Below are 24,630 nucleotides of genomic sequence, written 5' to 3' on the forward strand. Positions count from 1 at the left end.
CAGGATGGGGGGCCGGCAAAGCTGTGCCCCCAGGGCCAGGACCTTGCGGAAGCAGTGACCCCGTCTGAGATGGGCCTGGAGCGGAGTGTTTCTGGGACTCTGAGCCGCAACAGCTGCCAGGCCCCAGCGAGAAAGAAGCGAGGCGTGCGGGTGGTGTCTGAGGTTGGGTCCAGAACTGTCTTCCTCCTCACAGTAATTTTCCAAGTTGTGTTTATATCTCCCTGGAACGTCCCTAATCCCCGAGGCTGGGAGGGAAATTTGATGTTATGAGCTGCATGGGTGGGGGAGGTTTCTGGAGAGAGAAGGAAAGAACAGAGAGTGGAGGGTTTTCCATGGTGCTGGAGGCAAAGCATTAAAAAAAAGCCGGGGACCTTCCTGGTCCTGGGTCTGGGGACAGGGACCTGAGGACAGTGGCCGAGGCTGCAGGGAGCGGGCCTGGACCTGTCTGGAGTTGGCCCTGCTCCTAGCCTGCTGATCGGCAGAAAGGGTCGAGAGTTTCTGTTTGGGGAAATAACTTATTTTCCCCCTGATTACAAAAGTCAGACAATGCTCAGAAAAAAGGTTTGGAAGAAACACTACAAGCTATTCATAGTGGGTTCCTGGGGGAAGGTGTGGGATTTGGAGCATGTGGAGCCAAAATTAGGGAAATATACCCCTTGCATGTGTTTGAATTTTCGATAACTGAGGTGAGTGGGCAGTCCTTGTTGGGGTCTGTTGTCCGGGTGTAATTATTAATATGGCCGTTTTCACTCTCAAGTGTCGCCATTTGGACTGTAAAGTATAAGGTCATGTTATTTCTAATAAGCATGTTTTAATTTTGTTGTAGAGCTTTGTAGGCTCATTACAAAAATTTAGCAGACAGAGAGGTAAGGAGGAGAGTAAAGATGACCTATGACCTCCCCACGCAGTTGGCCCTCTGGGGTGGCGTGCACAGAAGGGGCTGTGGAGACGGTTGCCTGAGTCCAGGACACCTGCAAGAGGAAGCTCCCGGTGGCCCAGGAGGAGGGCGAGGGGGCAGGAGAGGCTCTCAGAGGCTCCTGAGGCCGGAGCGTGACTGCAGCCCCTCACAGGTGGGCTTCCGGGAGGTGTCGCCGCCAGGAGCAAGCCTGCTGCCCTCCTGCACGGCCGGGCACGGTGCGCCTCCTGTGACCCTCTGCAGGGGTAAGAGGCGTGTCAGCAGCTTTGTCCTGCCAAAAGCCGCTCCCTTTGCCTCATCCCCGAGAGCTCTCCAGAGCTGGACCCCGCCAAGCTCAGGTTGGCCCCAGAGCCCTGGATCTGAGTCAGCCCCAGGTTCACGAGGGCGAGCCTGGAAGAGGGGGACCCTCCCAGCAAAGGGAGTGGAGGCAGGCGTTGGGAAAAGTCTCCTGGGGGCCGGGTGGTCCAGCCACCGGGCGTGGCTGACCGGTCACCTCCCTGCAGATGCTCCCCAGTTGATGGAGCTGCCCCGGGATGTCACTGTGGAGCTGGGGAGGAGCGCCCTCCTGGCATGCCGGGCCACGGGCCGCCCGCCCCCTCGAGTCACCTGGCGCCGCAGAGATGGCCGCCCGCTGGGGCCTGGGCAGGGCAGCAGGACTGGGCAGCCTGATTCAGGAGTGCTGTCCTTTGAAAGTAAGAGATGGGGCTGATGGCGGGCGGGCAGGGGGAAAGGATGGCTTCTGGCACCCTAAGTCCCCAGGCTGGGTGGCCGGAGCAGGACCCCGAGCCCCTGCACTGACCACAGGCCGGGCTGATACAGGGTCACATTTTGGGTGGTGTGACTCTGCTCAAGTCATTCCACTACTCTGAACTGGACATACTGACGACAATGATGATGCCTGTCATCTGGGCTTAATAACACTCCACCTTAGGGGTCGCCGTGTGGGTCATTCGTGGAAAGTGCTTCGCACAGCTCCTGACACGTATTAAGTGTTACATGTGTTAGCTATGGTCACCATCATCGCCAGCATGATGATGTTACCACTGTTTACCACATGCCAGGCCTGCCTCTGTCCTGCCCCTCAGGTGTGGCCCCTGAAGACCAGGCCCCGTATATCTGCGAAGCTCAAAATGTCTTTGGGAAGGTCCAGGCGGAGGCCCGGCTCGTGGTGACTGGACGTGGCTCGCTGGTGGATCTGGAGACGCCGGGAGGTGGGAATGCTGGGTACCCCCAGGGAGGCCCCCCCATGTCCACCCATCCTTTGGGACAGAGATGTCCACTGCCAGGTTCTCCCAGAGGAGCAACTGGATCCCCACTTCCTGGGCGATACACCCCAGGAAGTGTGCCCTTTGACCCTTTAGGGTCCCCCATCCTGATGCTTCCACTGGTTCCCTCGGGAGGGGGGGAGAGTGGGGACCTCCATCCCCTGGATGACCGCCCTCAGGGGACCTAGCACAGCCCACACAGTCTCCTCTCCCCACAGCCCCCCCACAGATCGCCAGCAGTGCCTCCACCGTCCGGGTGCTGGAGAGGCAGCCCGTGTCCCTGCCCTGTGTCATCCTGGCCGGGAGGCCCCTCCCGGAGCGGCGCTGGCTCAGGGCTGGCCGACCCGTGAGTGCTGGCTCCTCCGGGTGCCGCGGGCCGTGCTGCCTGGGGATGGAGTGGGCTGCTACGCTCAGACCTGAGCCTCCACTTTGCTATTCCTCTTTTGGAATGTCCTCCTTCCTCCCTCTCTCTCCTGCCTCTTTCCAGAACCTTCTCTGCTAACGCGCTGATAGCATCTGTCACCCTCTACAGTCCTGCCGAAGCCTGGTGCGGCTGCCGCTCCGCTTGGAGCTCAGCGGGAGAACCTTGCCTCCATTCGTGCTGAGGGCTGGGGAGCAGGGGTTTCGTTGGGGCGCAGCCATGATGCGTTCGTCGCCCCCGCTCTGCTGGTTCCGGGGCAGAGGGGTGGCCAGTGCAGATTATCACCTGCCCGACTTCCTAGTGTGCTGCTGGGCGCACTGCGGCTGCCTTATCCATTCATGTCAGCTTGGTTTTCTCTATTTCCTTCTGTTTCCCCCTCCGGTTCACGCCTCGTTTACCTCTCTCCTTCCCTCAATTCTTCTGCCCTGTCCTCAGACACACCAGGGTCCTTGTGCCCTTGAGGCTATAAAGAGGTGTCCTCACCCCAGCCCACTGGGCAGACACTGGATACCCAGAGAGGCGATGACTGTGTGGCTGTCTTTCTGTTCCCACTGCGCTGGGCCCAGCCCTGTTGTCCAGACCCTGGTGCAGAGCAGGCAGCGTCCTGCTCCCAGAGCATGTGGGCTTTGCAGAGGCCGGTCACATCCTTGAGTCGCTCTGCGGCCTGTGCAATTGGACGTGACCCTGAGGAGGATGCTGCCTGGGAGTGCGGGGTGGCAGGCTCCGGACCCCTCCTGAGTAGAATCCAGGGGCACGTGGGGAAGGAGTGGCCTTGGGCCTCGTCAGTGCCAGGACAGGAGCAGCCGGAGATGCAGATGCTGTTCTAGCTCAGTGGGGACATAAGGGGGAGCCCTGCCTGCTTAGCTGCCGAGTGCGAGGAGCAGAAAGGCCCTCAAGCTCGCTCAGCCCGGAAGGGCCCCGTGCCGAGACAGCGCAGGAGCATCTCCTGGTCCCTGAGAGCGGAATGTGCAGCCAGGCTCACGGGACAGGAGCGTGGAAGACAGGAGGGCTCAGGCCTGGAGGAAGGGTTTGGGGCCCCTCACCGAGGGTGGACTGGCTGGACATCTTTATGGAGGTTGCCCCAGGCCCCTTCTGGCCCAGCGTTCCCCGCCACCTGGTCCTGACGGGACAGACCTGGGAAGCCACCAGGAGCCGTTCTCTGCTTGTGTCTCTGGGACCACATCTGCTGTGGCCATATCCCTGCTCTGCTCCGCATAGCTCGGCTCTTCTCTCCCCGAGAACCATTTCCCTCCTCTCTGCGGCCTCAGAGCTCCAGACCCGACTCAGTAGAGGCTCTGGGCCAACCCTGTATTCCCAGGAGAGGCCCCCATCGACCTGGCTTGGATCTGGCATCTTGCCCTGGTCCAGGTGGCCATGGGAGTGGGGTCAGGGTGTGCTGGAGGTCAGGCCCACCTAGCCCTGCAGGGTCTGTGGGGTGGACAAGACTCAGAAAGGCGTGGGGCTGGGCACTGAGAGCGTCACCCCCTGCTGCCCCACCTTCTCTGAACCCCTGGCCTCTCAGTCCAGCCGGCCTTCTGCCGGCCTCGCAGGCAGTGGGGTTTCCGGAGGGCTCTCTCTTAGCTGGCTCTGAGGGGGGCTCCTGGTCTGAGTGGTGCTTCCTCACCCTCACCAGCTCCCACCTGGCAGCCGGCATTCTGTCCGAGCGGACGGCAGCCTCCACCTTGACCAGGCGCTGCAAGAGGACGCAGGGAGGTACAGCTGTGTGGTCACCAACACGGCCGGCTCTCAGCACAGGGATGTGATGCTGGTGGTTCAGGGTGAGTCCCTGGGCCCCGAGGTGGTGGGGTCCGGGTGGGGGCCGGGCCAGGATGGGGGAACTGATCTTGAACACCTTTGTCTAAAAAAATTGCACAAACAGTACATATTCACTGTAGGAAAATTAGAGATTGGACAAGTGAAAAAACAAACACTCCCGTAATACCAGTAGCTGAGAAAAACCAGAATAATTTTGCATTTTGGTTTGTATCTTTCATGCACTATACACGTGAACTTGCACATACACACATGCACACACCCTAGAAATATATATTACATTACATGTAATATATAAACTATGTACTTTGTATACATTGTATATAAATTATTTTTACATAGTATATATGCATTCTTTATATAAATTTTTATGTATCAATTCTTCATATATATCTATTTCTATCCATCTATCTCTCTATAAATTCTTTGTATATACATACACATGCATATTTAAAAACCAAACTGGGACCACATTATATTACTGTCTTGTGCCGTGAGTGTTTCACTTGACAATGTATTGTGACAATTTTCTGTTAATAAATACTCAGAAGCATCCATGCAAGTGTGCGGGTCCGTCTGGATGCGCCGGAGTCTCTAACCTGTCCCCTGGTGTCCGGGTTCTCACTAGCGTGCACACCCTGGGAATAAGCATCCTCATGCTCCACGTTGGTCCCCGTGACTCATTCTTTCCTTAGGATAAACCCACCAATGTGGAATTGAGTTTTGAGTCACGGAGAATGCCCGTTTTTAGGTCTTTTAGTGCATTTTGCCCAATTTCTCTCCCCACCACAGCGTTGGAGAGACCCTGTTTTCCTTCCCCACCTAACCACGTATCACCATTCTTTTTACTGTAAGACAAGAAGTTTAAACTGTTTGGTTATATTTTGTCATTTACCAAGTATGTTCATATCCTTTATTTTTTTCATTTGTTTCATAAAGCCCCCAGGGATGAGCGGGAAGAATGCATCGTTCCCCATTTTGCAGAGGAAAACCAAAGTTCAGAGGAGGCTGGGTCCAGGACCCAGGTGCCCCGCCTCCTCATACTTCCATAATTAATAGCAGTGATCAAAAGTTGAGCCCCCGTGTACCTCTTGCCAGACTTCTGGGAGGTTCTGTGCACGTTTCACTTAATTTTCATGACTACTCCATGAGGTGGGATTTGAAAGACTCCACGTTCTGCAGTTAAGGCAGCTGAGGCTCTGAGAGGGAGCAACTCAGCAAGAGGACAGGATGAGCAAACCAGGCTGTCACCTCATAATTTTCCACCTTGCTGGCGCAGCCGCTTCTGCGGGGGTGGCGTGGACCAGCTGGGTCTCTCTTGGCTCACTTCATTTCCATTCAACAAATGCTCATCCGCCAGCCACTCCCGGGTCCACCCGCCCCGGCTCTGCTGGGAGACCCTTGTTTTAATGCCTGCAAATCTGGACGGTGCCCAGAATGGATTTGGCACTTGTCTTCAAGTTCCCTGTGTTCTGTGAACACTATTTTCTGCCATTTCTCATCTGTCCATCCCAGGAGAGTAGACAGGGAATTGTGGGGTTTTTTAGCTGTTTTTGCGGATCAAGGACTATGGGTTCCAAAAAATTAAGTGCTTTGTGTAAAGTCCCAGAGCAAAGAAATGGTGCAGCTGGTTTCCAGGCACAGGCTGCCCTCTGCCTGGGGCATAAATTTATAGCCGTGGTGGCTGTAGGTACTAGGTCATTGGTATTCTTCTGTTAAAATTGTTTTTTTTCAATTGTTGTAAAATATACATTTTTAAATATGAAGTTCTGTAGCATTAAGTACATTCACACTGTCGTGCAACCATCACCACCATCCGTCTCCAGAACTTTCTCATCTTCCCAAGCTGAAACTCTCCCCATTAAACACTCGCACCCCAGTCCTTGGCCCCCCCCATCCTACTCTCTGTCTCTATGAATTTGTCTATTCCAGGTATCGCATGCTCGTGGAATCACACGGTCTTTGTCCTTCTGTGTCGGGTTTATCTTACTCAGCATAATGTTTTCAAAGTTCATCCATGTTGTAGTATTTATCGGACTTTTATTCCATTTTAAGGCTGAGTAATAGTCCACATGTACACACCACGTTCTGTCCATCATCTGTTGATGGATATTTGGGTTGTTTCCACCTTTCGGCTGTTGTGAATAGTGCTGCTATGAACTTTGATTTAGGAAATTGGTTTGTTTTTAAAAGTGCCGCCTAGAATCCAGCCCACTGCCACCCACCACGTCACCAATGAAGGGGTTCCAGCCTCGCTTCCCTGTGTGGCCTCAGGAGTTCCCACCCCCACCATCACCTGGACCAAGGTAGGCAGAGCCTGTTAAGGCGAGGGTAACTGGAGAGAGAGGCCCAGTGCATCATGGGGAGGGGAATGATGCAAATCGCCGTGGAGTGTGGGCTCTGCTGACATCACCTGTGACTCTGCCGTAGGAAACCAATGCCCTGACCCCCAGGGATCCCCACTACAATGTGAGCAAGGACGGCACCCTGGTCATCGCCCAGCCATCTGCCCGGGATGCAGGGGCCTATGTCTGCACGGCCACCAATGCCGTGGGCTTCTCCAGCCAGGAGATGCGGCTGTCTGTCAACAGTGAGTGCTGGCCACCCCTATCATGGAAGAGGGGCTCAGTGGGCATGGAGACAGGGACAGGGACAGTCTGACTTCCCTGCATCTTCCTTGCCCCCTGCCTCTAAGCTCTTCCCATCAGAAGGGCACATAGACCAAAACTGTCCTCCCCGAGAGCACTGTCCCCAGAGGTGTGGGTAAGTGGTTCCAGCTCAACCCTTTGTAACCGGATGGGGGAAGACATCACATTAACAAGCCTTGGAAAGACACAGGACGCTACACTAGACCCCACCCACCTTGGCAGCCCCCTCACCCACTTCTCTCCCTGACTCTCTGTACCCTAGATCCTCTGGTCTCCTTTCAATTTCTTGGTGGTGCCTTATGCCTCAGGGCCTTTGCACTTGCAGTTCCTTCTCTTTGGAATACCCTTCCTCCACCTCTTGGCCCAGCTGACCTGTCCCATCTGTCAGATCTCAGTTCTCTGATCCCTCGGGCTCCATCAGGTCACCTTCTGTACACTCTCTGGAATGTTCCCTGATAGCACCCATCACAAGTGTGACTGAATAATTAGTTGTATATTGAGTTATTTGGTGCTGGTGTTCCCTGTGGGCCCTGAGCGCTTGAGGACAGAGGCAGGACCTGTCTGCTTTGCTGCTGTTTCCCAGCCTCATGACAGGGCTGGGCGCTCAGTAACTGTCTGGGATGCGCGAGTACACGCACAGCCAATTTTCTTCTGTCATATACGCTTAGAGCCAATATTTTTATATTGCAAAAGAAAATTTTTAAAGAGGGGATTTCCTGTCTGAACTAATGACGTACAGGAGAATGTGTGAGGGCTGAATGGGTCTTGATGTCCCCAGCTGGCTGGCTTGTTTAGTTGTCGGTGCCCAGACACGTACTGGGTGCCTTCAGTGTATGAGCATCTGGCTAGAAATGTCGGGGGGCACAAGGAAGGAGGGGGCGGGTGTGGTCTCCACCACCAGGAGCCTTCAGCTTCATACGAGAGAGCAGTGATGTGCATGGATTGTTATAACCTCCCACTGGCCACAGCGCGTCATCTGGTGGTTGATATCATGGGAATAAATGGGATGATCAAGGGGGAGAAGGGAGCGAGAGAAGAGGAGGACAGAGCCTGCCGGAATGTCCCCGGGGAAGGGACAGCAGGATGAAGAGACGCCGGCAGAGCATAGATGTTGGGGCCAGAGGGACCACATCGGGGCCATGAAAGCAAGAGGAGCTTCCGGAGGGAGGGGGTTGGTGGTGAGGAGGAGGGGGAGACTGAGGGAAACCGTAGGATCTGAGCCCACCTGAAACCTGGGCTCTCCTGTTATAATGGAGCCCACCCACCTTCTGCACCTCTGGGGCCGGCGGTACAACCTCTGCTTCCTGGGGGAGCCGCCTGCTCCCCTCCGGCCCGGCTCACGGTCCCTGCGTGTTTCCACCAACAGCCCAGCCCAGGATCCTTGTCAACGGGTCACATGATGCAGATGAGCCTCTGAGGATCACGGCCAAGGCCGGGGACGATGTGACCCTGGACTGCGAGGCCCAGGGCTCCCCACCCCCATTGGTCACCTGGACCAAGGACTCCCGCCCTGTGCCGCCCACCACTGACAGGTAACCCCGACTGTGTGGCCTTGCGTAGAGGAAGGGACAGAGCTTGTGGTTTGAGGGGAAACTGGCCTCAAGGTGGCCAGTGATCCAGCAGGTGTGTGAGGCCCTGTGGACACCCCCAAGGGCATGTGCATGAGGCACTGTGTGCACTCCGCACACAGCACTTTTGTCCCTGGGCCCCTGAATCTCAGCGGACCTCTAGGGTGCCTGGACGTTGGGGCGAGACACCCCCCCGCTCTGGAATACTGCGCACCCAGCGCTTCACTCGCTCTCCCCTGGCGCTGCATGCAGCATCCGCTCTGATGGGTGCAGCAGCCCTTGTTGTCTGAGCTGGACTGAGGCTCAGCATGGTAGGGTGAGTGTTGGTGGTCACCCAGCTGGAGAAGACCACCGCCACCACCGCCGTGGTTGCGACGTGGCCTGACCGTGACACCTGCTACGTCCTCGCCTGCTCGGCAGACCAGGTGTCTGGCGGCCGGGCTTTCTGACTCAGCTTCTCTCCCACCATCTGTCTGGGATCCTGGGAGTGGGCGGAGAGGGAAGAGGCACTTGGGCATCCTTCAGAGCCAGGCCATACCCCCAGGCAGAGGTTCGGGGGGATGGTTCCAGATGAGAGAGCCTCGACACTCCTGGGGGGGTATTGACCCGAGGAGGGGGATGGGGGGCACTTTGGCCCTGGCTGATGACATCCACCCTGGCAAGTTCTTTAAGTTCCAGACCAAGGAGGTCTCCAAGCGCCCCCCACCCCCACCCCCTTGACACCCACATGTGGGTCTCAGCATCTCAGGACATCTGTTCAGGGAGCCCTTCCAAACATTGAAGCCTGCACTCTGAATGCGCCAGGCTCCAGCATCTGGGCTGGGGCTGCACCCCCACCCTGGTGCCCTGTCGGGGTCTCTGCAGCTCCATGTTGGGGGTGGAGTCGGGGCCCAGGGGAGCTGCCAGCTCTCCCCAGGAAGCCTGGTCCTCACTCCTCGGCTGGGCGGCAGCTGGCCAGGTACTCGCTTATTTATGGCTTGTTACTGCAATGGGGAACACAAGCCCATTTGTTCACCCCTCCTTGTTGGGATGCGTTAATCGATCAGCCGGGAGCCATAAATTTGTGAGGGCTGCTTTTGCAATCCTAGAGTTTTGTTCTGTTCTTTCTCCTTTGCCCTCTCCACTTCTTGCTGGCTTATAGCTTTCTCTGGAGATTTACGAGATTCCAGGAGTCTATCTAAGTGAAGGAGAAAAATATGTCTGGGGGGTGGGGCTGGGCGAAGAGCTCAGACCCTGCAGGTCATCAGACTCCAGTGCGGACCCTGGCTGGGTCCTCATTAGTCACGTGGCCTCGGTGGCCGCTGGCTCCTCTGGACCCGTTTCTCTACCTATAAAGTGGACATTGTTTAAATACTGGTCATGCAATACCGTGGTGGATACACAATGCCTTGTACATCGTAAGTGCTGGAAAATGGCTCCCTTTGATATTGTTTTCCTGCTGCTGTTTGCAAACCAAGACATCATTTCCAGCTTTCAGAAAATTATCATCATCGTATTTCTTATCCCACTTAATTCTCATGCACTTTGTTTAATAGAAAAGCCTTGTTGAGATACAATTCACACGCTGTACAATTCTGTTTTTTAATGTATTTGGAGTTGTGCCACCATCACTCCAGTCAATTTTAGGACATTTCCAGCACCCTCCCAAAATCCCCTTCTCATCAGCAGCCACTTCCCACCCCTGCCCACCCTCACCCCGGCCCCTCAACCACGCCTCTGCTTCCTGTGTCTGGATTTCCCTATTCTGGATGTTTCAGATAAATGGAGTCATACAGCATGTGGCTTTTTGCGCCTGGCCCCTTTCCCTTAGCGTGTTTTTGAGGCTCATCCGTGTTGTGGCAGGTATCCGGACGTGATCCTTCTTTGTGGCTGAATAATATTCCATTGTGTAGATAGCCCACGTTTTGATATCCGTTCACACATCCATGGACACTTGGGTTGTTTTCACTTGCTGGGGGTTGTAACTTCGCTGATTTTTGCCTGTATTCAAATTTCCTTCGCAAGCTCTGGGCCCCTTGGTTCGCTGGGCCTCCCTATGGGACTCTGACAACCTCCCTACGTGGAGCAAAGCTCAGTGTCTCACAGACACACAGGTCCCCGAAGTCCCATAGCCATTCTGCCAGAAGATGGAGATTAAAAATCTATGGAAAGCACACGGAGCAGAGCTGGTGCTGGGGCCGGGGCGGGGGGGCAGACTGGCTGTCTCTCTGCCCCTCCTCTTCCCCTCCTGCTCTTCCTTCTTCAAGGGAGTCCCAAGGCTCAGCTTCCAAGCTGCTGTTCTAGAAGCTTGAGAACTTATTTCGATGAGTCGTAGGTGGTCGTCTACCTCCAGGCTCCAGCCTGCTCCCTCCTGAGGGGAGGCATCCGCTGCCCCCCCCCCCCAGTGTCCCTGCTGCCCCCTCCCTCGGGCTGGGCCTGTGTCCTTGCACTGGTGAGCTGACTCCTGGTCTGCACGGCCCCTTTCTCTGTGCTCGGGGAAAGCCCGCGCCTGCTCTGTGGCTGCCCGGGGCCTGGCCTTCCTGACCCTGTGCTGCCCTTGGCCAGGGGCTGTCAGCCCTGGCTGTGGTCGGGGCCACCAGCAGAGCTCCAGTGCTGATGCTCCTTCAGGGCTCCCCGGGGACCCCATGCTGCAGTTACGTTGAGAACCACAATGGGGCTGAGCCTCTGAGGCCTCCCCCATCTCCGTTTGGGCAGGGGTGGCCCTCTTCTCTTGCCAGCAGTCCTGGAGGTGGGTGGGGGGAGTGGCCTGCTCCCTGGGCACTGAGAAAGACACAGAAACACATGGGGTGGGGGAGAATTGGGGTCCTGACCTTCCAACGCCTGGGCTGTTCCCTAACGTGCACACACACGGAGACAGACATGCATGGACAAGAATACACATGCACACACGTGGACATGCACAGAGACACAGACATGCACACACATGGACACACACAGACATACAGACACGGGAACACACACATCAAGCTTCTGGGCCCAGGTCAGGCCACTGCTCTCTCTGGAGGGCCGAGAGCATATTCTGAACCCTCAGCAGCCTTGATGCTCTGAGTCAGAAAGTCCTTTCTAGAAAGAAAACAGAATGGGAGTGGGGTAGCTGCTAGACGCTGAAGCGCCACTCGTGTCGATGGTCCCGTGCGATTTGTTCATGCCAATGCTTTCATAGCGTTAAACTTGGCGCATCTTCTGCTCTGCCCTCATTTTTGATAACTTTTCCCCGTTCACCCATTTTCTCAGTTCATCCTGGCCTGTATCACTTGCTTTTTATTTAAAGGGCAAAATAACATTGCAGGGCGATCAGCTCTCGTTGTTGCTAAGCTGCTCGTCTGTTTGGGGCAAGGGCTCCGTCGCCAGTGTTTGGTTGTAATAAATGGAGCTGTTGGAACATCTTTGCACAAACGCCCCTCTTTATCTTCTGGGTCGTTTCCTTGGGGTAAAGTCCCGAAAGCGAACGGCTGAGTCCAAGGGTGGGAATGGCCCGTGGGGTCTTCCAACCCTCTGGGAGTGTTTGTGAAAAGCCCGTGAAAACTGTGGATTCGAAATCGAAGTCAGCAGGATTTCTGAGCCGTCTCGTGTGCCCAGGGACTGTGCCGAAGCCGCGTGGGAGAGTGCAGACGCGGGCTCTGGCTGTGCGTGCGGTCAGATGGCAGGAGACCTGGTGTCCCTCCAGCCTCGCCCCCAACTCACTTGAGTGAACTGGAGCAAGTCTGTTCCCCTCTCTGGGCCTCAGTCTCCCCATCTGAGAAATGAAAGTGTTGGACAGGCAATGGTGGCCAGACAGTGCCTAGTGGCTCCGGTCCCGGGATTCAGCCCGGGGATGCTAGGGCGAGGCTGCGTTTCTAGGCAACAATGTTTGTTTGTGGTTCTGATGTGTAGCTGGGACAGCTGCGAGAGCTCCTGGCTCGGGCTCTGGCTTCCCTGGGGCTGCAGGCCAGGGTCCCACACAGGGCCAAATCCAGCTGCCTCCACGGGGAGGGGCGGGGGAGGCTGGCCAGGACGGGACAGTGAGAGGATGGAGCATCCTGAGGATGCTGCAGGGCCGGGAGCAGCCTGTCTCCTGGAGTGGACAGGTCGGGGCTGCAGCTGGGTTCTGGCAACCCAGGAGCAAAGCTGCTGCCTCACCGGCTGCTGGGGGGCACCGCACGGACTGCCCAGGGTCGCCTCGTGGGGTCTTTCCCTTGGCAGATGCTCACAGCTCATGCTGGGTCCTGGCCCGGCGGCTCTGAGCTTGGGTCTTGCCAGCCTGTGGCCAGCAGCTCTCTTTCTGGGGAGTGGTCAACTGAAGGAAACTTCAGAGCCGACCGTCCAGAGCCCCACAGGGGTGGGGAGCGCAGTTGCAGCGTCTGAGGTCCAGTCCCAGTTCTGCCCTGACCAGCTGGGTGGCCGTGGACAGCAGGCCTTCATCTCTCTGGGTCTCAGCTCCCTCCTCTGCTGGTGATGATGGTAGAATCTGCCTGCCTTGCGGGTGGCTGTCGGGAGTTTCAAGTGAGAATGTGCGTGGAAGGGGCTCAGCCGCGGGGAGGCACACGGAAAGCTCAGTAGTTGATGGCCATCCCTGTTAGCATTGCTGGTTTCAGGAGATGGCACCTCCTTTCTCTCTCTCCTCTATATTGTGCTTGGCCCTTTGGTCAGCATCAGGCCCCTCTTCCTAAATTGCTCCAGCTTAATTTTCCCCTCTGGGGCTTCCTTACATGGGTCTACGGGGTGGGTGAGCCCAGCAAGGAGATGCAGGTCAGAGGGGCCGTCGGTGGGTGAAGGTGCCCTCTAGGCTGACTGGGGCTGTTGGGGGGCCCTCCCCTGCCCCAGGCTCAGACCCTGCCCTGGCCCCAGCAGACACAGGCCAGGCCGGTGCACACTGGCGTGCGGTGGGCATCCGTGGGTGAGCACCAGCCCCCTGGCCAGCCGGGTGCCTGTGGAGAGTGCTGGTCATTCGACAGCCGCTGACCGTCCTCCGGGAAGGCTCGGCGCTCGTGCGGTGAGGTCAGAAGTGCTGCAGACACAGGGGCAGCAGGACGAGCAACATGGGACACAGCCAGAGGGACCGGGTGCAGACAAACCACCCAGACTCTGAGCAACCTGAGGACAGGAGCGTTTCCTCCCCCACAGCGGGAGCCGACCTGCCTTGAACCCAATGGCTCTTTGTCAAATGGGTGAATGAGTGAATGAGCAACTGGCTGAACTGGGCTCCTTGCCCGAGGTAGATGGGCCCCTCTTGGGTCTCCCCTGGCCCCCATCTGCGTAGCTGTGTGAGACTCTCAGCCAACAGCGAAGGCTTAAGCCGATGGATGGATGTCATAAACAGGAAATTCCCCAGAACCTCCCCGGGTTTTCATCTGGGCGCCACACGGAGCCATCTGGCTGCTCACGCCACAGCCGTGACCTGGCGGCAGCTGCTGAGACACCACACGCACGCAGCAGCAGCGTGCCTCTGCCCCTCCCCGGGCCGCAGCCCCACACCTGCCACGGAGCCTCTTGGAAAACGGGGGATTGTGGGGAGCGGGGAGAAGGGCTGCCCTGGAACCCCGGGCCTCCGGGTCCCGTCCAGCCAGCCCCAGGCCCACGGCTGGTGCTTTATCCTTTCCTGAGTCTAGCTGGAGTCGGGGTGGCTCTGTGCAGGTCTGGGTTAGGCTCTGGGGAAACAAAGTCAGCTAAGACGGATGGGGGTGTGTCTTCTTGGAGCCCACAGGTGACAGGTGGGCACAGCCAGTGTGGCGAGAGCGCCTGGGGAGGCCTCTGCCGGCCTCGGCTTGTCTGTCTGTAAGACGATTCTCCTTCTTTCTAGTCCTTCCTTTGTGAGCGGCATTCCCCCTCTAGGAAACGACCGGGGGGCTGGTCCCGAGAAAGACAAGACGCCTCCTTTTATTGTTGAGAATTATTTCCACTTTTGGAAGTTTCTTTTATTATTTTGCTTTTCCCAGAAGCTCCCCCTTCCTATCCTTTTAAGGGCTGGTGAGGGAGGAAGCGAGGGTTCTATGGTTTCTAAAGTTCTCAGAAGAACTAGAAGGCAACCCCTGAGATAAAGGAGCCCAGAGCTGCCTTTTCAAATATGAAGAAATTGGGGTTCGGAGAAGTCAGCTGCCCTGCCTGAGGGTGCACAGCACGCCTAAAGCAGAATTGGACCTTGGATCCGGAACTCCCGTTCCCCGCCCAGACCTCTTTCCACTGACCCATGCTGTGTCTGCTTCGCCAGCTGAGGTTTGCAGCGAAGTCCCTAGAGGGAACTGTCCCTGGCCCGAGGGGGACTGAGGGTACATGTTTCAGCCTCAAACTGATTTGGCTCTTGTTTGGTGGATGTCAACATTATTTAACTTAAAAAAAACCATGGATGAGAAAAACCAAACCTGGGCGTGGAGCCACGTAGGGGAAATATGTACCTGTCACAGGGACAAATAAGCATCTGTGTGTCCGCTTTGGAAGAGGAAGGGGTCTGCTCCGGGCTGCCCAGCTGGTGGGAGACTGGAGGCCAGGACTCAGGTGCTGGGGGGAGGGGGTCCTTCCTAACAGCAGGGACCTCACTGATCCCCGACTGCATCCCAGCACCGCGGGCTCTTCATGCGTCGTGTGACTTCATCCTCGCCATCTCCTGTGACTCCAGATGAGGACACGGAGGCTCCTTGGGAGATGGAGTCCTTGGCCCAAGGTCAGCTCATAAGAGGCAGAATGGTGCTTCACACCAGGGCCACTTGCTGCCACAGCCCCACTTCCATCCGCTCCTCCGGCTGCTTCTCAGGGCAGGGGCACTTCCCAGTGTCCCTGTGCAGTGTTCCCAAGGGGTGGTCGCCTGACCACCTGCATCAGAGCCACCTGGAGCCTTGGTAGAACCCCAATTCCTGCCTTCCCCTCAGTTGGTCTCTGCATGTTTCACACAGAGCTGAGAGAGTCTAAAGAGGAGCCCCGCCCTACGAGGGGAGAGTGATGGGGTCTCCACTGTGAAAGCTGACGGCATCTGAGCCTCTGGCTCCTGGGCATGGGGGGCACACACAGCCGTGTGCAGAGAGCTCTGCTGCTGAGAGGAGAGAACGAGTAGAAGAAAGAAAAAATTTAAAATATTTAAATGTCCACTAAAAGGGGAACAAATTAATTAATCGTGAAATGATCATGCAAGGGAATACTACACAACCGTGAAAAAGGAATGAAGGCGACCTACACACACATACACGATGCCATTAATGTAAGTGTCTTAAACATTGTGAAACTGCACTGCAGATTGTTCATGGGGGCACTGCCATCACCAGGGTGACAGCTGACGTTGAGCGCCTCTGTGTACCTGAGTACCTGGGGGCGCTGTGCTGTGACTTAGGTCATTCAGTTCTCTGGACAACCCTATGAGAGGTAAGCACCACTGTTGTCTCTGTTTTCCAAAATGAGACAACTGAAGCACAGAAAGGTTAAGTGACTTGCCCAACCTCACCCAGCAAGCACATGGCAGTACCAGATTGGACCCAGGTGGTCCTGCCCAATGGCTGGGCTCTAGAGGCTGCCACCCGGCATATCATTCACAACATCCTCAGAGAACTTGCCCCAAGTGCCTGCAGGATGCTGTGGACAACCTGGCGGAGGGGGCCGCTGGCCAGGGGATGACTGCTCCACTTTACAGAGGGGAGACGGGCCCTGCTCGCAGCCCGAGGCTGCGCAGAGCGAACTGCTGGCACCTGTCTGACGAGGGCAGGCCTGGCACTTTGCTGCTAGCTGCCTGGGGGACCTGGCTCCCGTCACCCCCAGGCTGTGCGGGAGGAAACTGAGGCTCAGCAGAAAGGGGAGTGGGGACCAGGATGGGAGCCCAGGCCTACTGGGTTCTAGAGCCAGCTGTGACCTGGCCAGCTCAGGCCAGGGGGCTGGCCTTTGGGGCCCCCGCATCTGTGCTGGCCGCTTGCACTCGGGGCCCCCTGGGGCCGGTGGCCGCAGCTGCCCTCGGGGTCTTATGGGACAGGGGCTGCACAGAGCCAGCACATATGGGCCGGTGACGTCATGTCTGCAGGGTCCCTCTGGGGTCCAGCCCAGCTGCAGGAGCCTGGCGGGGGGGTCCCAGCTCCCTGTGGGATGGGGGCCAGGTGACGTCAGCAAGGTGGGCTGGATTGGGGAGGGCAGTGATGGGACCTCCACAGCTCCCTCCTGAGGGCCCAACACAGCTCTGGACGACAGGACACCACAAGGGCCTCTGGGCTGGCAGCTTCTCCCTGGAAGCTGCGGGAGGGGCCTCCAACGGGGCCTCATGCCCCCTGGGCAGGTGGAGGAACGGCAGGGGTGTGTGCTAGAGAAGGGGGAGTTACCGGCAGCCAGGCCCAGGCCCTGGGCTGAGCACACGTGGAATCCATTCCCCAGCCCCAGACGCAGGCCCCCTTAGCAGGCCCATTTCGCAGGTGAGGAAATGGAGGCTCCGAGAAGTGAAGGGACTTGCTTTACCCAGTGGGAAGTGTTCAGGGTTTGGACTCGAACCCAAGTCGGTGGACTCCTAGTTCAACGCTCTTTATCTGTCACAGCAGTTGGAGGGGGACCTGGCTGTGGCTCCGGGGTTCAGGAGAGTGGAGGCGGGGCCTGGGGGAGGAGTGAAGGGTGGGTGGTGGACATGGCCTCAGTCCTGGCAGGCTTCCGGGGGGAGGTGGCTGGTTCAAGTTGGATCTTGAGGCCTTTCCAGCAGAGTGGGGTCAGTTGGGGTCTCACCAGTGCCCTTTCCTCCCACAGGCACGGCCTCCTCCGGTCCGGCTCCCTGCGCCTGGCCCAGGCCCAGGTCGGTGACAGTGGCCTCTATGAATGCACAGCCAGTAACCCCGCGGGGTCTGTCTCTCGGCACTACATCCTCATGGTGCAAGGTAGGGCCCCGCCAGCGGCCTCCATCTCGAACCCTCGCCCTGCCCTTCCCTCTGTCCGTCGGGCTCCCAGTGCCCCCTCCTCTGGCTCCACGCCGGGCTCTGTTCAGCGCTTCCTCCCATCACCTCCACTCCTGCCTTCCTCCCACTTCTCCCTCTCCGGTGTCCCTTGGTTGGGGCCTGGAGAGGCTGTTCGGAGGCCCCCTGAGAACGGAGGGCAGGGCTCTGGGAGGGCGTAGGGCAGTGGGGACTCGGGGGTCCGGAGGGGGCCCCGTGAAGGAGGAGCCATGGAGGGTGGGGTCTGAGGGTGCCTCTGCCTCGTGCGGAGTCCAGCCCTGGTGCCCGGGGTTGGCGGTGCCCAGAGGGATGCCAGTCTGAGCCCTGGTCCTGCTGGGAACCTCTGAAGCCCCCAGGAGGCCCTCTCCAGCCCTGCCCTCCCATGCCCGTTCAGCAGGGCACTGGACACGCTCTGACCGGAGTCGCTGCCCTCTGAGCGCGTCCTGTGGGCCAGGCCGTGCTGGGCCCTCTGCCGCACCCCATCCTCTCGGGCCCAGGCTCCTGAGTGCCTGCCGTGGCTCTGGTTCCCCTCGGTCCGGAGGCCCACGAGTGGGCGTTTGCCTGGGCGTCCAGGTCCCAGTCACAGCAGCCAGCTGGGGGAGCCCTCCTGCAGAGAGTGTGGAGCTCGCCATCCAGGGAGCCCGTCATCTGAGCGGGGCTCAGCCGACCAGTGGCCCTGGGCCAAATCTGATCCACCCTGTTTTCATACGGCCCATCGGTGAAAAACGGTGTCCACATTTTTAAGTGATCAGGGCGAAAAAGACAAATAATATTTTATGATGTGAAAATTATATGAAATGCAAATTTCAGTGCCCATAGACACGCGCTTTGTTGGGGCGCAGCCACACGCATTCATTTATGCATCGTCTGTGTCTGCTTTCACGCTGTAACTGAGGGTTGAGTCGTTGCGACAGAGACCATCTGGGCTGCAAAGCCTCAAATATTTACTGTCTGGCCCTTTACAGAAAAAAGCCAACTCTTGGTCTAAACTAATTCCCCATTTTACAGGGGGACAGGCTGAGGTTCAGAGAAGGAGGGGTGTCTAAGCTTTGCTGTGGGTTTGCATGAGCGTATGAGAGGCAGAAGCAGGCACAGGATGAGGAGCAGAGCCTCAGAGCCGGCAGGGCTGTGTTTGAATCCTCATTCTACCACTGCCTGGCTGTGTGACCTTAGGCCAGCTGCTTGGCCTCTCTGAGCCTTGCTCTCCTTATCTGTAGAGTGGGAGCCACAATAATGCCCATCCTCTAGTTGGCAGGAGGGGTATGGAGGACATCAGGCCTCAGCACAGTTATTGTTTGCAGCAAATGTATGTGTGAAAGACCAGACGGTGGGCAGGGCAGGCAGGCAGGCAGAGTGGGTACACCCTCACGCCCCTGGACAGCGAGACCCTGGGCCGAGGGGCTGATCTCTGCTCAGGGGCCATGTCCCCACAGATGCTCTTATCTCTGGGCTCCTCCTCCGGAGCTGGGAACAGAGTGGGAGTTCCCCAGCTCCTGCCAAGGGCCCAGGACACTTGTCCCCGTCTCCCATGCAGCTCCCACAGCAGGGTGGCCCCTGGGCTCCGAGAATTCTCCCCGGCCCGGCTGCCTGGTCACACAGACCCAGGGGTGGGGCCACACAGCCGAGGGGGTGAGGGACTCTGGCCAAGTCACAGAACCTTCCTGAGCCTCAGTTTCCTCGTCTGCGAGATGGGGACGACATGCCCCACCCTGTGGGAAGGAGCAAATGAGACGGAGGATGGGAAAGTGACTTGAAAACACAAATATGAAAGAAGTGAGCCCACCGCCCTCCCCACAGCCCAGGGAAGGAGAGCGAGATGGGAGCGAGGGGGTTGCTGGCCACAGCACTTTGGGTCCCGCGGTGGCCTGGCTCTGCGCCGGCTGCCGTAACACCGCGTCTCACTTCATCCTGGTCTGGCCTTGTGAGCAGGGGAAACTGAGGCTCTGGCCGGGGCAGGGGCCTGTGGCCGTGAGGGGCAGAGCTGTGATTCAAACCTCCTGTGGGTGCTGCTGCTCTGAGTCAGTCTCTCCGCCACCCTGGGCCTCAGTTTCCCCATCTAGCACTGAGCTGGATGTTTCCCAGCTGGTGGTTCTCAAACGGTGTGGGGTGCACTTGGGTCTGGAGTAGGGGTGGGGGCTGAGGAGGGGGAGGGGTGGGAGCTGAGGAGGGGGAGGGGTGGGGAGGGTAGAGAATGGAGGAGAAATAAGCTGAGCCCGGAGGAGCAATTCTTTGACAGGAGCACGTGTGTTCACGTGAAAAGGCCAGATTCTACTTGCATTTGGGGGGCTGCATGAGGGTCCCACTGTCTTTTCTTGGCAAAATGAGGATCGGTCAGCCTTACACGGCCCCACAGTGATTTCTGCTGGAGCCATGGGGAGCCCTGCGGCAGGTTCCAGTGGGTCCAGGCTTGGTGACCCCCCTGGGGGTCCCCCTGCCTTGATGTCCCCTCTGTGGTCCTGTCAGTGCCCCCACAGGTGCAGCCGGGCCCGCGGGTCCTGAAGGTGCTCGCGGGAGAAGCGCTGGACCTGAACTGTGCGGCCGAGGGCAGCCCGGAGCCCCGGCTGAAGTGGTTCAAGGACGGGGTGGCCCTGCGGGGTGGGCGGCCCGAGGGCGCCGTCCACTTTGCAGCCATCCGGACCTCAGACACCGGGACGTACCGCTGCGAGGCCTCCAGCAGCGCCGGCCTGGATGCCTGGGAGCTGGAGCTCAGGGTGCTGGGTGAGTCTGCACCCCTGCACCCCAGAACTCACCTCTCCCTGTCCCCCAGCAGCATCCTGGCTCTCTGAGATGCCTGACCCCTCCCTTCCTCCCGGCCCTGTCCCCATGGCGGGGGCTCGGTCCTCTGGGGGGGACAGAAGGTGCCCGGGCCCAGGTCTGGCTTCTTCCATCTTCGAGCTGGACAACCGCAGGCTGGTCATTTACACTCTCTGACCCTCTGTTTTCTGCCCCGTAAAATGGGCCCAATAATATGTGAGCGATCAGTGAGACAATGTGTGCGAAGCGCCTGGTGCGTAGAGAGTTCTGGATCAGTGGTGCTCACATCTTAACTGTGGGGAATTTAGAACAAACTGGGAAAGCCGCTGCTGGAGGGACGCGCAGGACAGGACAATGCCCAGGCTCGGCCTCCCGGGCCCGCGGGGTGGTGCGTGGCCCTGGTGGCTGCTCCTTGGGCCACCCTGCGGGAGGCTGGCCAGCACCACAGGCCCTGACTCGCCCCCTTATGCCTGGGGCTCGGGAGTGAGACACCTTCTACCCTGGCCCTGGGTTCCTGGGGGGAGCACCAAGCTTTGGGCTCAGGGGTGTGAGTATGGCCACGTCACCTCCCACCAGAGCCGCCGTACTGGGGGACCGATGAGACCAGTGGTCTGCTGGAGAGAGTGGCAGGAGAGAACGCCAGCCTGCCGTGCCCTGCCAGAGGTGAGGCGGGACAGGCTGGGGAGGAGCCCGGCCACACTCCGGCACCCTGGGTCACTCCCTGTGGGTAGAGCTCACGGGTTACGAGGGTTATGGGGTCCTCACTCCTAGCCAAGGCCATGCCAGGCCTTTCATCCCACCGATAACCCTGTAGGATGCATATAAGCATTAGCTCTTTTTTATTAGAGGCAATCTAGCCCAGAGGGGTTAAGTGCTCACCCAAGGTCACACAGCCAGGAGGTGACTCACAAGGTGTGGTGTAGTTTGCCCCAGCCTCAAGTGCCCACTAAGCAGAGGCCACTCGGTGCCTGGGGATTGTAACAGCTGGGGCTGAGGAGGGCCCGAGGCTCCCAGGATTGGGGCTCGGTGGCCCCACCTCTCCCCAAGCGCCAGACTTTCTCATTGGAGGCCCGATTCCTGTGCCCTGGGTAAACCAGCCCTCTCAGGGGCCCCCTTTGGGGCAGGAGCACAGTGTGGGGCCGAGATAGACACCTCTGGTCAATGGCCCAGCGCTAAAGCCTGCTTTGGCCCTCTGGGCTGTGCAGCTTGGGGCAGCTTACACCTCCTCTCTGAGCCTCCGCTTTCTCATCTGCCCCGTGGGGTCATACCAGTCCCTCCGTGCAGGGCTGCTGTGAGGGCTCAGCGGGACGACACGAGTCCTAGGTCCGGACACCGTGCCTGGTGCATGGTAGCGGCTTGGGGAGGCGTGTGGAATGGGCGCCTTTGCCTTCTGTAAACCTCCGCGGCACCCGCGCGTCCCGCCGCCTGCCCCGGGGGCCTCGGTTGGCTTTGGCCCTTCTGTGACTGGCGGGAGGACGCGCCGTCGTCCGTGTCCCCTGCCCCGTGCCCGCCCCCCGCGCGCTCTCTGGAAGGGTGGGCGAGAGCCCGCAGGAGCCTGGAGGGCCGCTTGTAGTCTCAGCTGCGCCTCCTCTTGCCGCGGGGCCCTAGGGAGCCCCCAGGAGGGACAGAGGGAGCGGCGGGCAGGACGCGGACGCACCCCCGGGAATCTGCAGAGCCGCCCACCTGCAGGGCCCCAGATCCCGACTCGAGGCCGGGCCGCCACCTTGTGTCGATCTCTGGTAACAGCAAGCAGCCCTTGCACGCTCCCAGGACTGGGGAGGGGGACCCCCCAGCCCCAGCCCCCGCCCTCGGGGCCCCACGTGCTCACACCGCCCGGGTTCATCCCTGGCAGGTCAGGGACTGTCCTCGGGGCCAGCCTCCAGCTGCGTGGGCAGGACCCCATGCGGTGGACACAGAGCAGGCGGCTCCCGGGGGCAGTGCTGGGTGCTGGCGCGCCGCCCTGAGACCTTGGGCTCCCAGGGCAGGGGGTGGGGGAGTGGGGTGGCAGGAGAAGGCCCGAGACCCGGGCTGGAGCGGGGAGCCCCGGTCCCTGCGTGGGTGGCGCCATCGGTCTGCTCCCGATGGGGGGGCAGGAGAGGCCAGTGATTCTGACACATCCCTGCGGCTCTCTGCCCCGGGGATGGGAGTGCCGGTGAGACGAGTGGTCTCAGTGACCCTCGGAGTCCCCTGGAGCCTGCCTCACAGAGCTCCGCGCAGCCCTGTGGTTGGGGCTCCCTTACCCGTGAGATGTTTCAAAGCCGAGCGCCCCTCTAGGCCAGCAGCTCTGACTCCTCGTCCCCTGGGTGGCGGAGGCTGGGAGTGGGTGGGCTCTCGGGAGAAGCTCAAGGAGCTGAGAGGGACACAAGTGTGTGTGGGGTGTGTGTGGTATGGTGTGTGTGATGTGGTGTGGTGTGTGTGTATGATATATGTGTGTGTGTGGTATATGTGTGGTGTGTCTGTGGTGTATGTGTGTGTGTGATGTGTGTGTGTATGGTGTGTGTGCGTATCGTGTGTGTGTGGTGTCTGATGTGTGTGTGGTATGGTGTGTGTATATATGGTGTGTGTGTGGTATCTGTTTATGTATGGTGTGTGTGTATGATGTGTGTGTATGGTGTATGTGTGGTATCTGTGTATGTATGGTGTGTGTGTATCGTGTGTGGTGTGTGGCTCTACGGGAGGACAGACATGGGGATGAGTGGCCTGCAGGAGCGAGGTGGCCTGGCCGTCCCCTCCCAGCTGGTAGGCAGAGGGTCATATCTCAGGCGGGAGAAGTCAGTGCAGGCGGAGCGGGCAGGGCCCCTCCCGACGACGACGAGGATGCCAGGATGCCTTGCATGTGCCACATCTTGATCCTGCCCCCACGCCCTCCCAAAGGAGGTGGCCCACCTGCCTCTGCAGGCCCCGAGAGAGGATAAAGGAGCGAGACCGAGGGAGCGCCCCACACTGCTGGAGCCGGGGCGGGGGGTGGTTAATGATCATCGGTGTTAGCAATGGTTGTGCGTCCCCATGACTCGTGGTGGCAGTGGAGTGACAGGTGCCGAAGGTGCTGACCTGCGATTTTGGGGGAGCGTCCCCCACCGTGCTTCCTGCTCGGCGCTGGTGGAGGTGGGAGGGCCGGCAAGGGCTGAGGGGACAGAGCTGTGGGCTGGGGCTGCCCTTGTCCAGAGGGCGCTCAGCAAGGCGGCCGGGCTGGGGCTGAGCCCTGCCCGCTGGGCACCGCTGCCTCCTGAGCACATGTGCTGCTTGGAAGGCTGGGTCATTCCTGCAACACCAGTCTGAGGACCTACTGTGTGCCTGGCACTCTATTGCACACCCCCTGTGTGCCAGGCTGTGCACACCGACCGTCTGGTGGCAGAGTCAGACATTGAACAGTCCAACGTGAGGAGTGTCCGGGAAGGAATCCGGGGGATGGTGGCCCTCACAGTGCGGCCGGGCTGTGTGGCTGGAGGTGCCTGGCCCAGTGCCTGAGAAGGGACGAGCAGGCTGAGCTGAGCCAGGCTTTCCACCATCATGCTTTGGTCCTATGGCACAGTACAGGTGCTGAGCATGGCAGGCTTGTTCATTAATGTAGCACCTACTGTGTGCCAGGCACTGGGCTTGCTACTGAGAGTGCAGCAGAGAACCAAGCAAAGGCCCTGGTCCTGTGGGGGGACACAGGCAATAGACGAAACACCCAGATCGGTGCGTCTTATGTATGTGAGGAAGCTGGAGGTGGTGGGCAAAGAGAAAGCGCAGGGCCTTGAGGGGGTCGGGAGGGCAAAGCCAAACGGGGTGGCCCCATGGGGCCTCTTTGAGAAGGGAGCCAGAGAGAGGGCTCTTGGCCCCTGTGCCTGTGGCCCTCAGGGCACTGGGAGTGCTGGGACACATGGCATTGGGTGGAGAGGTGGCGGGTATGTGGGCACCTGCAACTCTGATGGAGCTGCTCCTCCCGGCCTGGGGCATGAGGAGGTGCCTGGAACCATACACCAGAGGGTCAGTGACATTTGCTCAAGGAGGTGCTATGTGGGTGTGGAGGGGGAGGGGACAGGGTGTCCATGCTCATGACTCCGTGTGCCTTTCCAGGGACACCCAAGCCGCAGATCACATGGCGGAAGGGCCCATCCTCGGAGCCCCTGCGTGGCCGGCCCGGTCTGGCGGTGCTGGATGAGGGGTCTCTGTTCCTGGCCTCCGTCTCTCCCACTGACAGTGGGGACTATGAGTGCCAGGCCACCAATGAGGCGGGCTCTGCATCCAGGAGAGCCAAGCTGGTGGTCTATGGTGAGCAGGACCCCAGAGCTGGGGGACGGCTTGTGCACACCTCCTGACGGGACCCCAGGATGCCCCAGTGTGGCAGCACCAGCGCCCCAGGGCCCGAGAGCTCGCCCGGGGGAGGCTGCAGGTCCTTGTCCTGGGTGCCTGGCGGGGAGGGCCTGAGGGTGTTGGGA

General features: G+C 59.0%; 1 protein-coding gene across 6 annotated transcripts in view; it reads left to right on the forward strand.

The window, feature by feature from the left end:
• Positions 1-24,630, forward strand: part of HMCN2 (hemicentin 2) — a 146,523-nt gene that overhangs the window by 44,327 nt on the left and 77,566 nt on the right. For 5 of the 6 annotated variants that reach the window (XM_070596955.1, XM_070596957.1, XM_070596954.1 and 2 more), the window contains exons 16-26: positions 1,420-1,608; positions 2,002-2,127; positions 2,400-2,527; positions 4,236-4,380; positions 6,569-6,681; positions 6,806-6,965; positions 8,390-8,555; positions 17,271-17,398; positions 19,916-20,170; positions 20,783-20,869; positions 24,269-24,463. In XM_070596955.1, the coding sequence (XP_070453056.1) occupies positions 1,420-1,608; positions 2,002-2,127; positions 2,400-2,527; positions 4,236-4,380; positions 6,569-6,681; positions 6,806-6,965; positions 8,390-8,555; positions 17,271-17,398; positions 19,916-20,170; positions 20,783-20,869; positions 24,269-24,463 (1,692 nt within the window). The remainder of the gene's footprint in view (positions 1-1,419; positions 1,609-2,001; positions 2,128-2,399; positions 2,528-4,235; positions 4,381-6,568; positions 6,682-6,805; positions 6,966-8,389; positions 8,556-17,270; positions 17,399-19,915; positions 20,171-20,782; positions 20,870-24,268; positions 24,464-24,630) is intronic. The other variant, XM_070596958.1, reaches the window with a different exon arrangement.

This window comes from Equus przewalskii, chromosome 26 (genome assembly GCF_037783145.1).
Source record: "Equus przewalskii isolate Varuska chromosome 26, EquPr2, whole genome shotgun sequence".
Taxonomy (NCBI): Eukaryota; Metazoa; Chordata; class Mammalia; order Perissodactyla; family Equidae; genus Equus; species Equus przewalskii.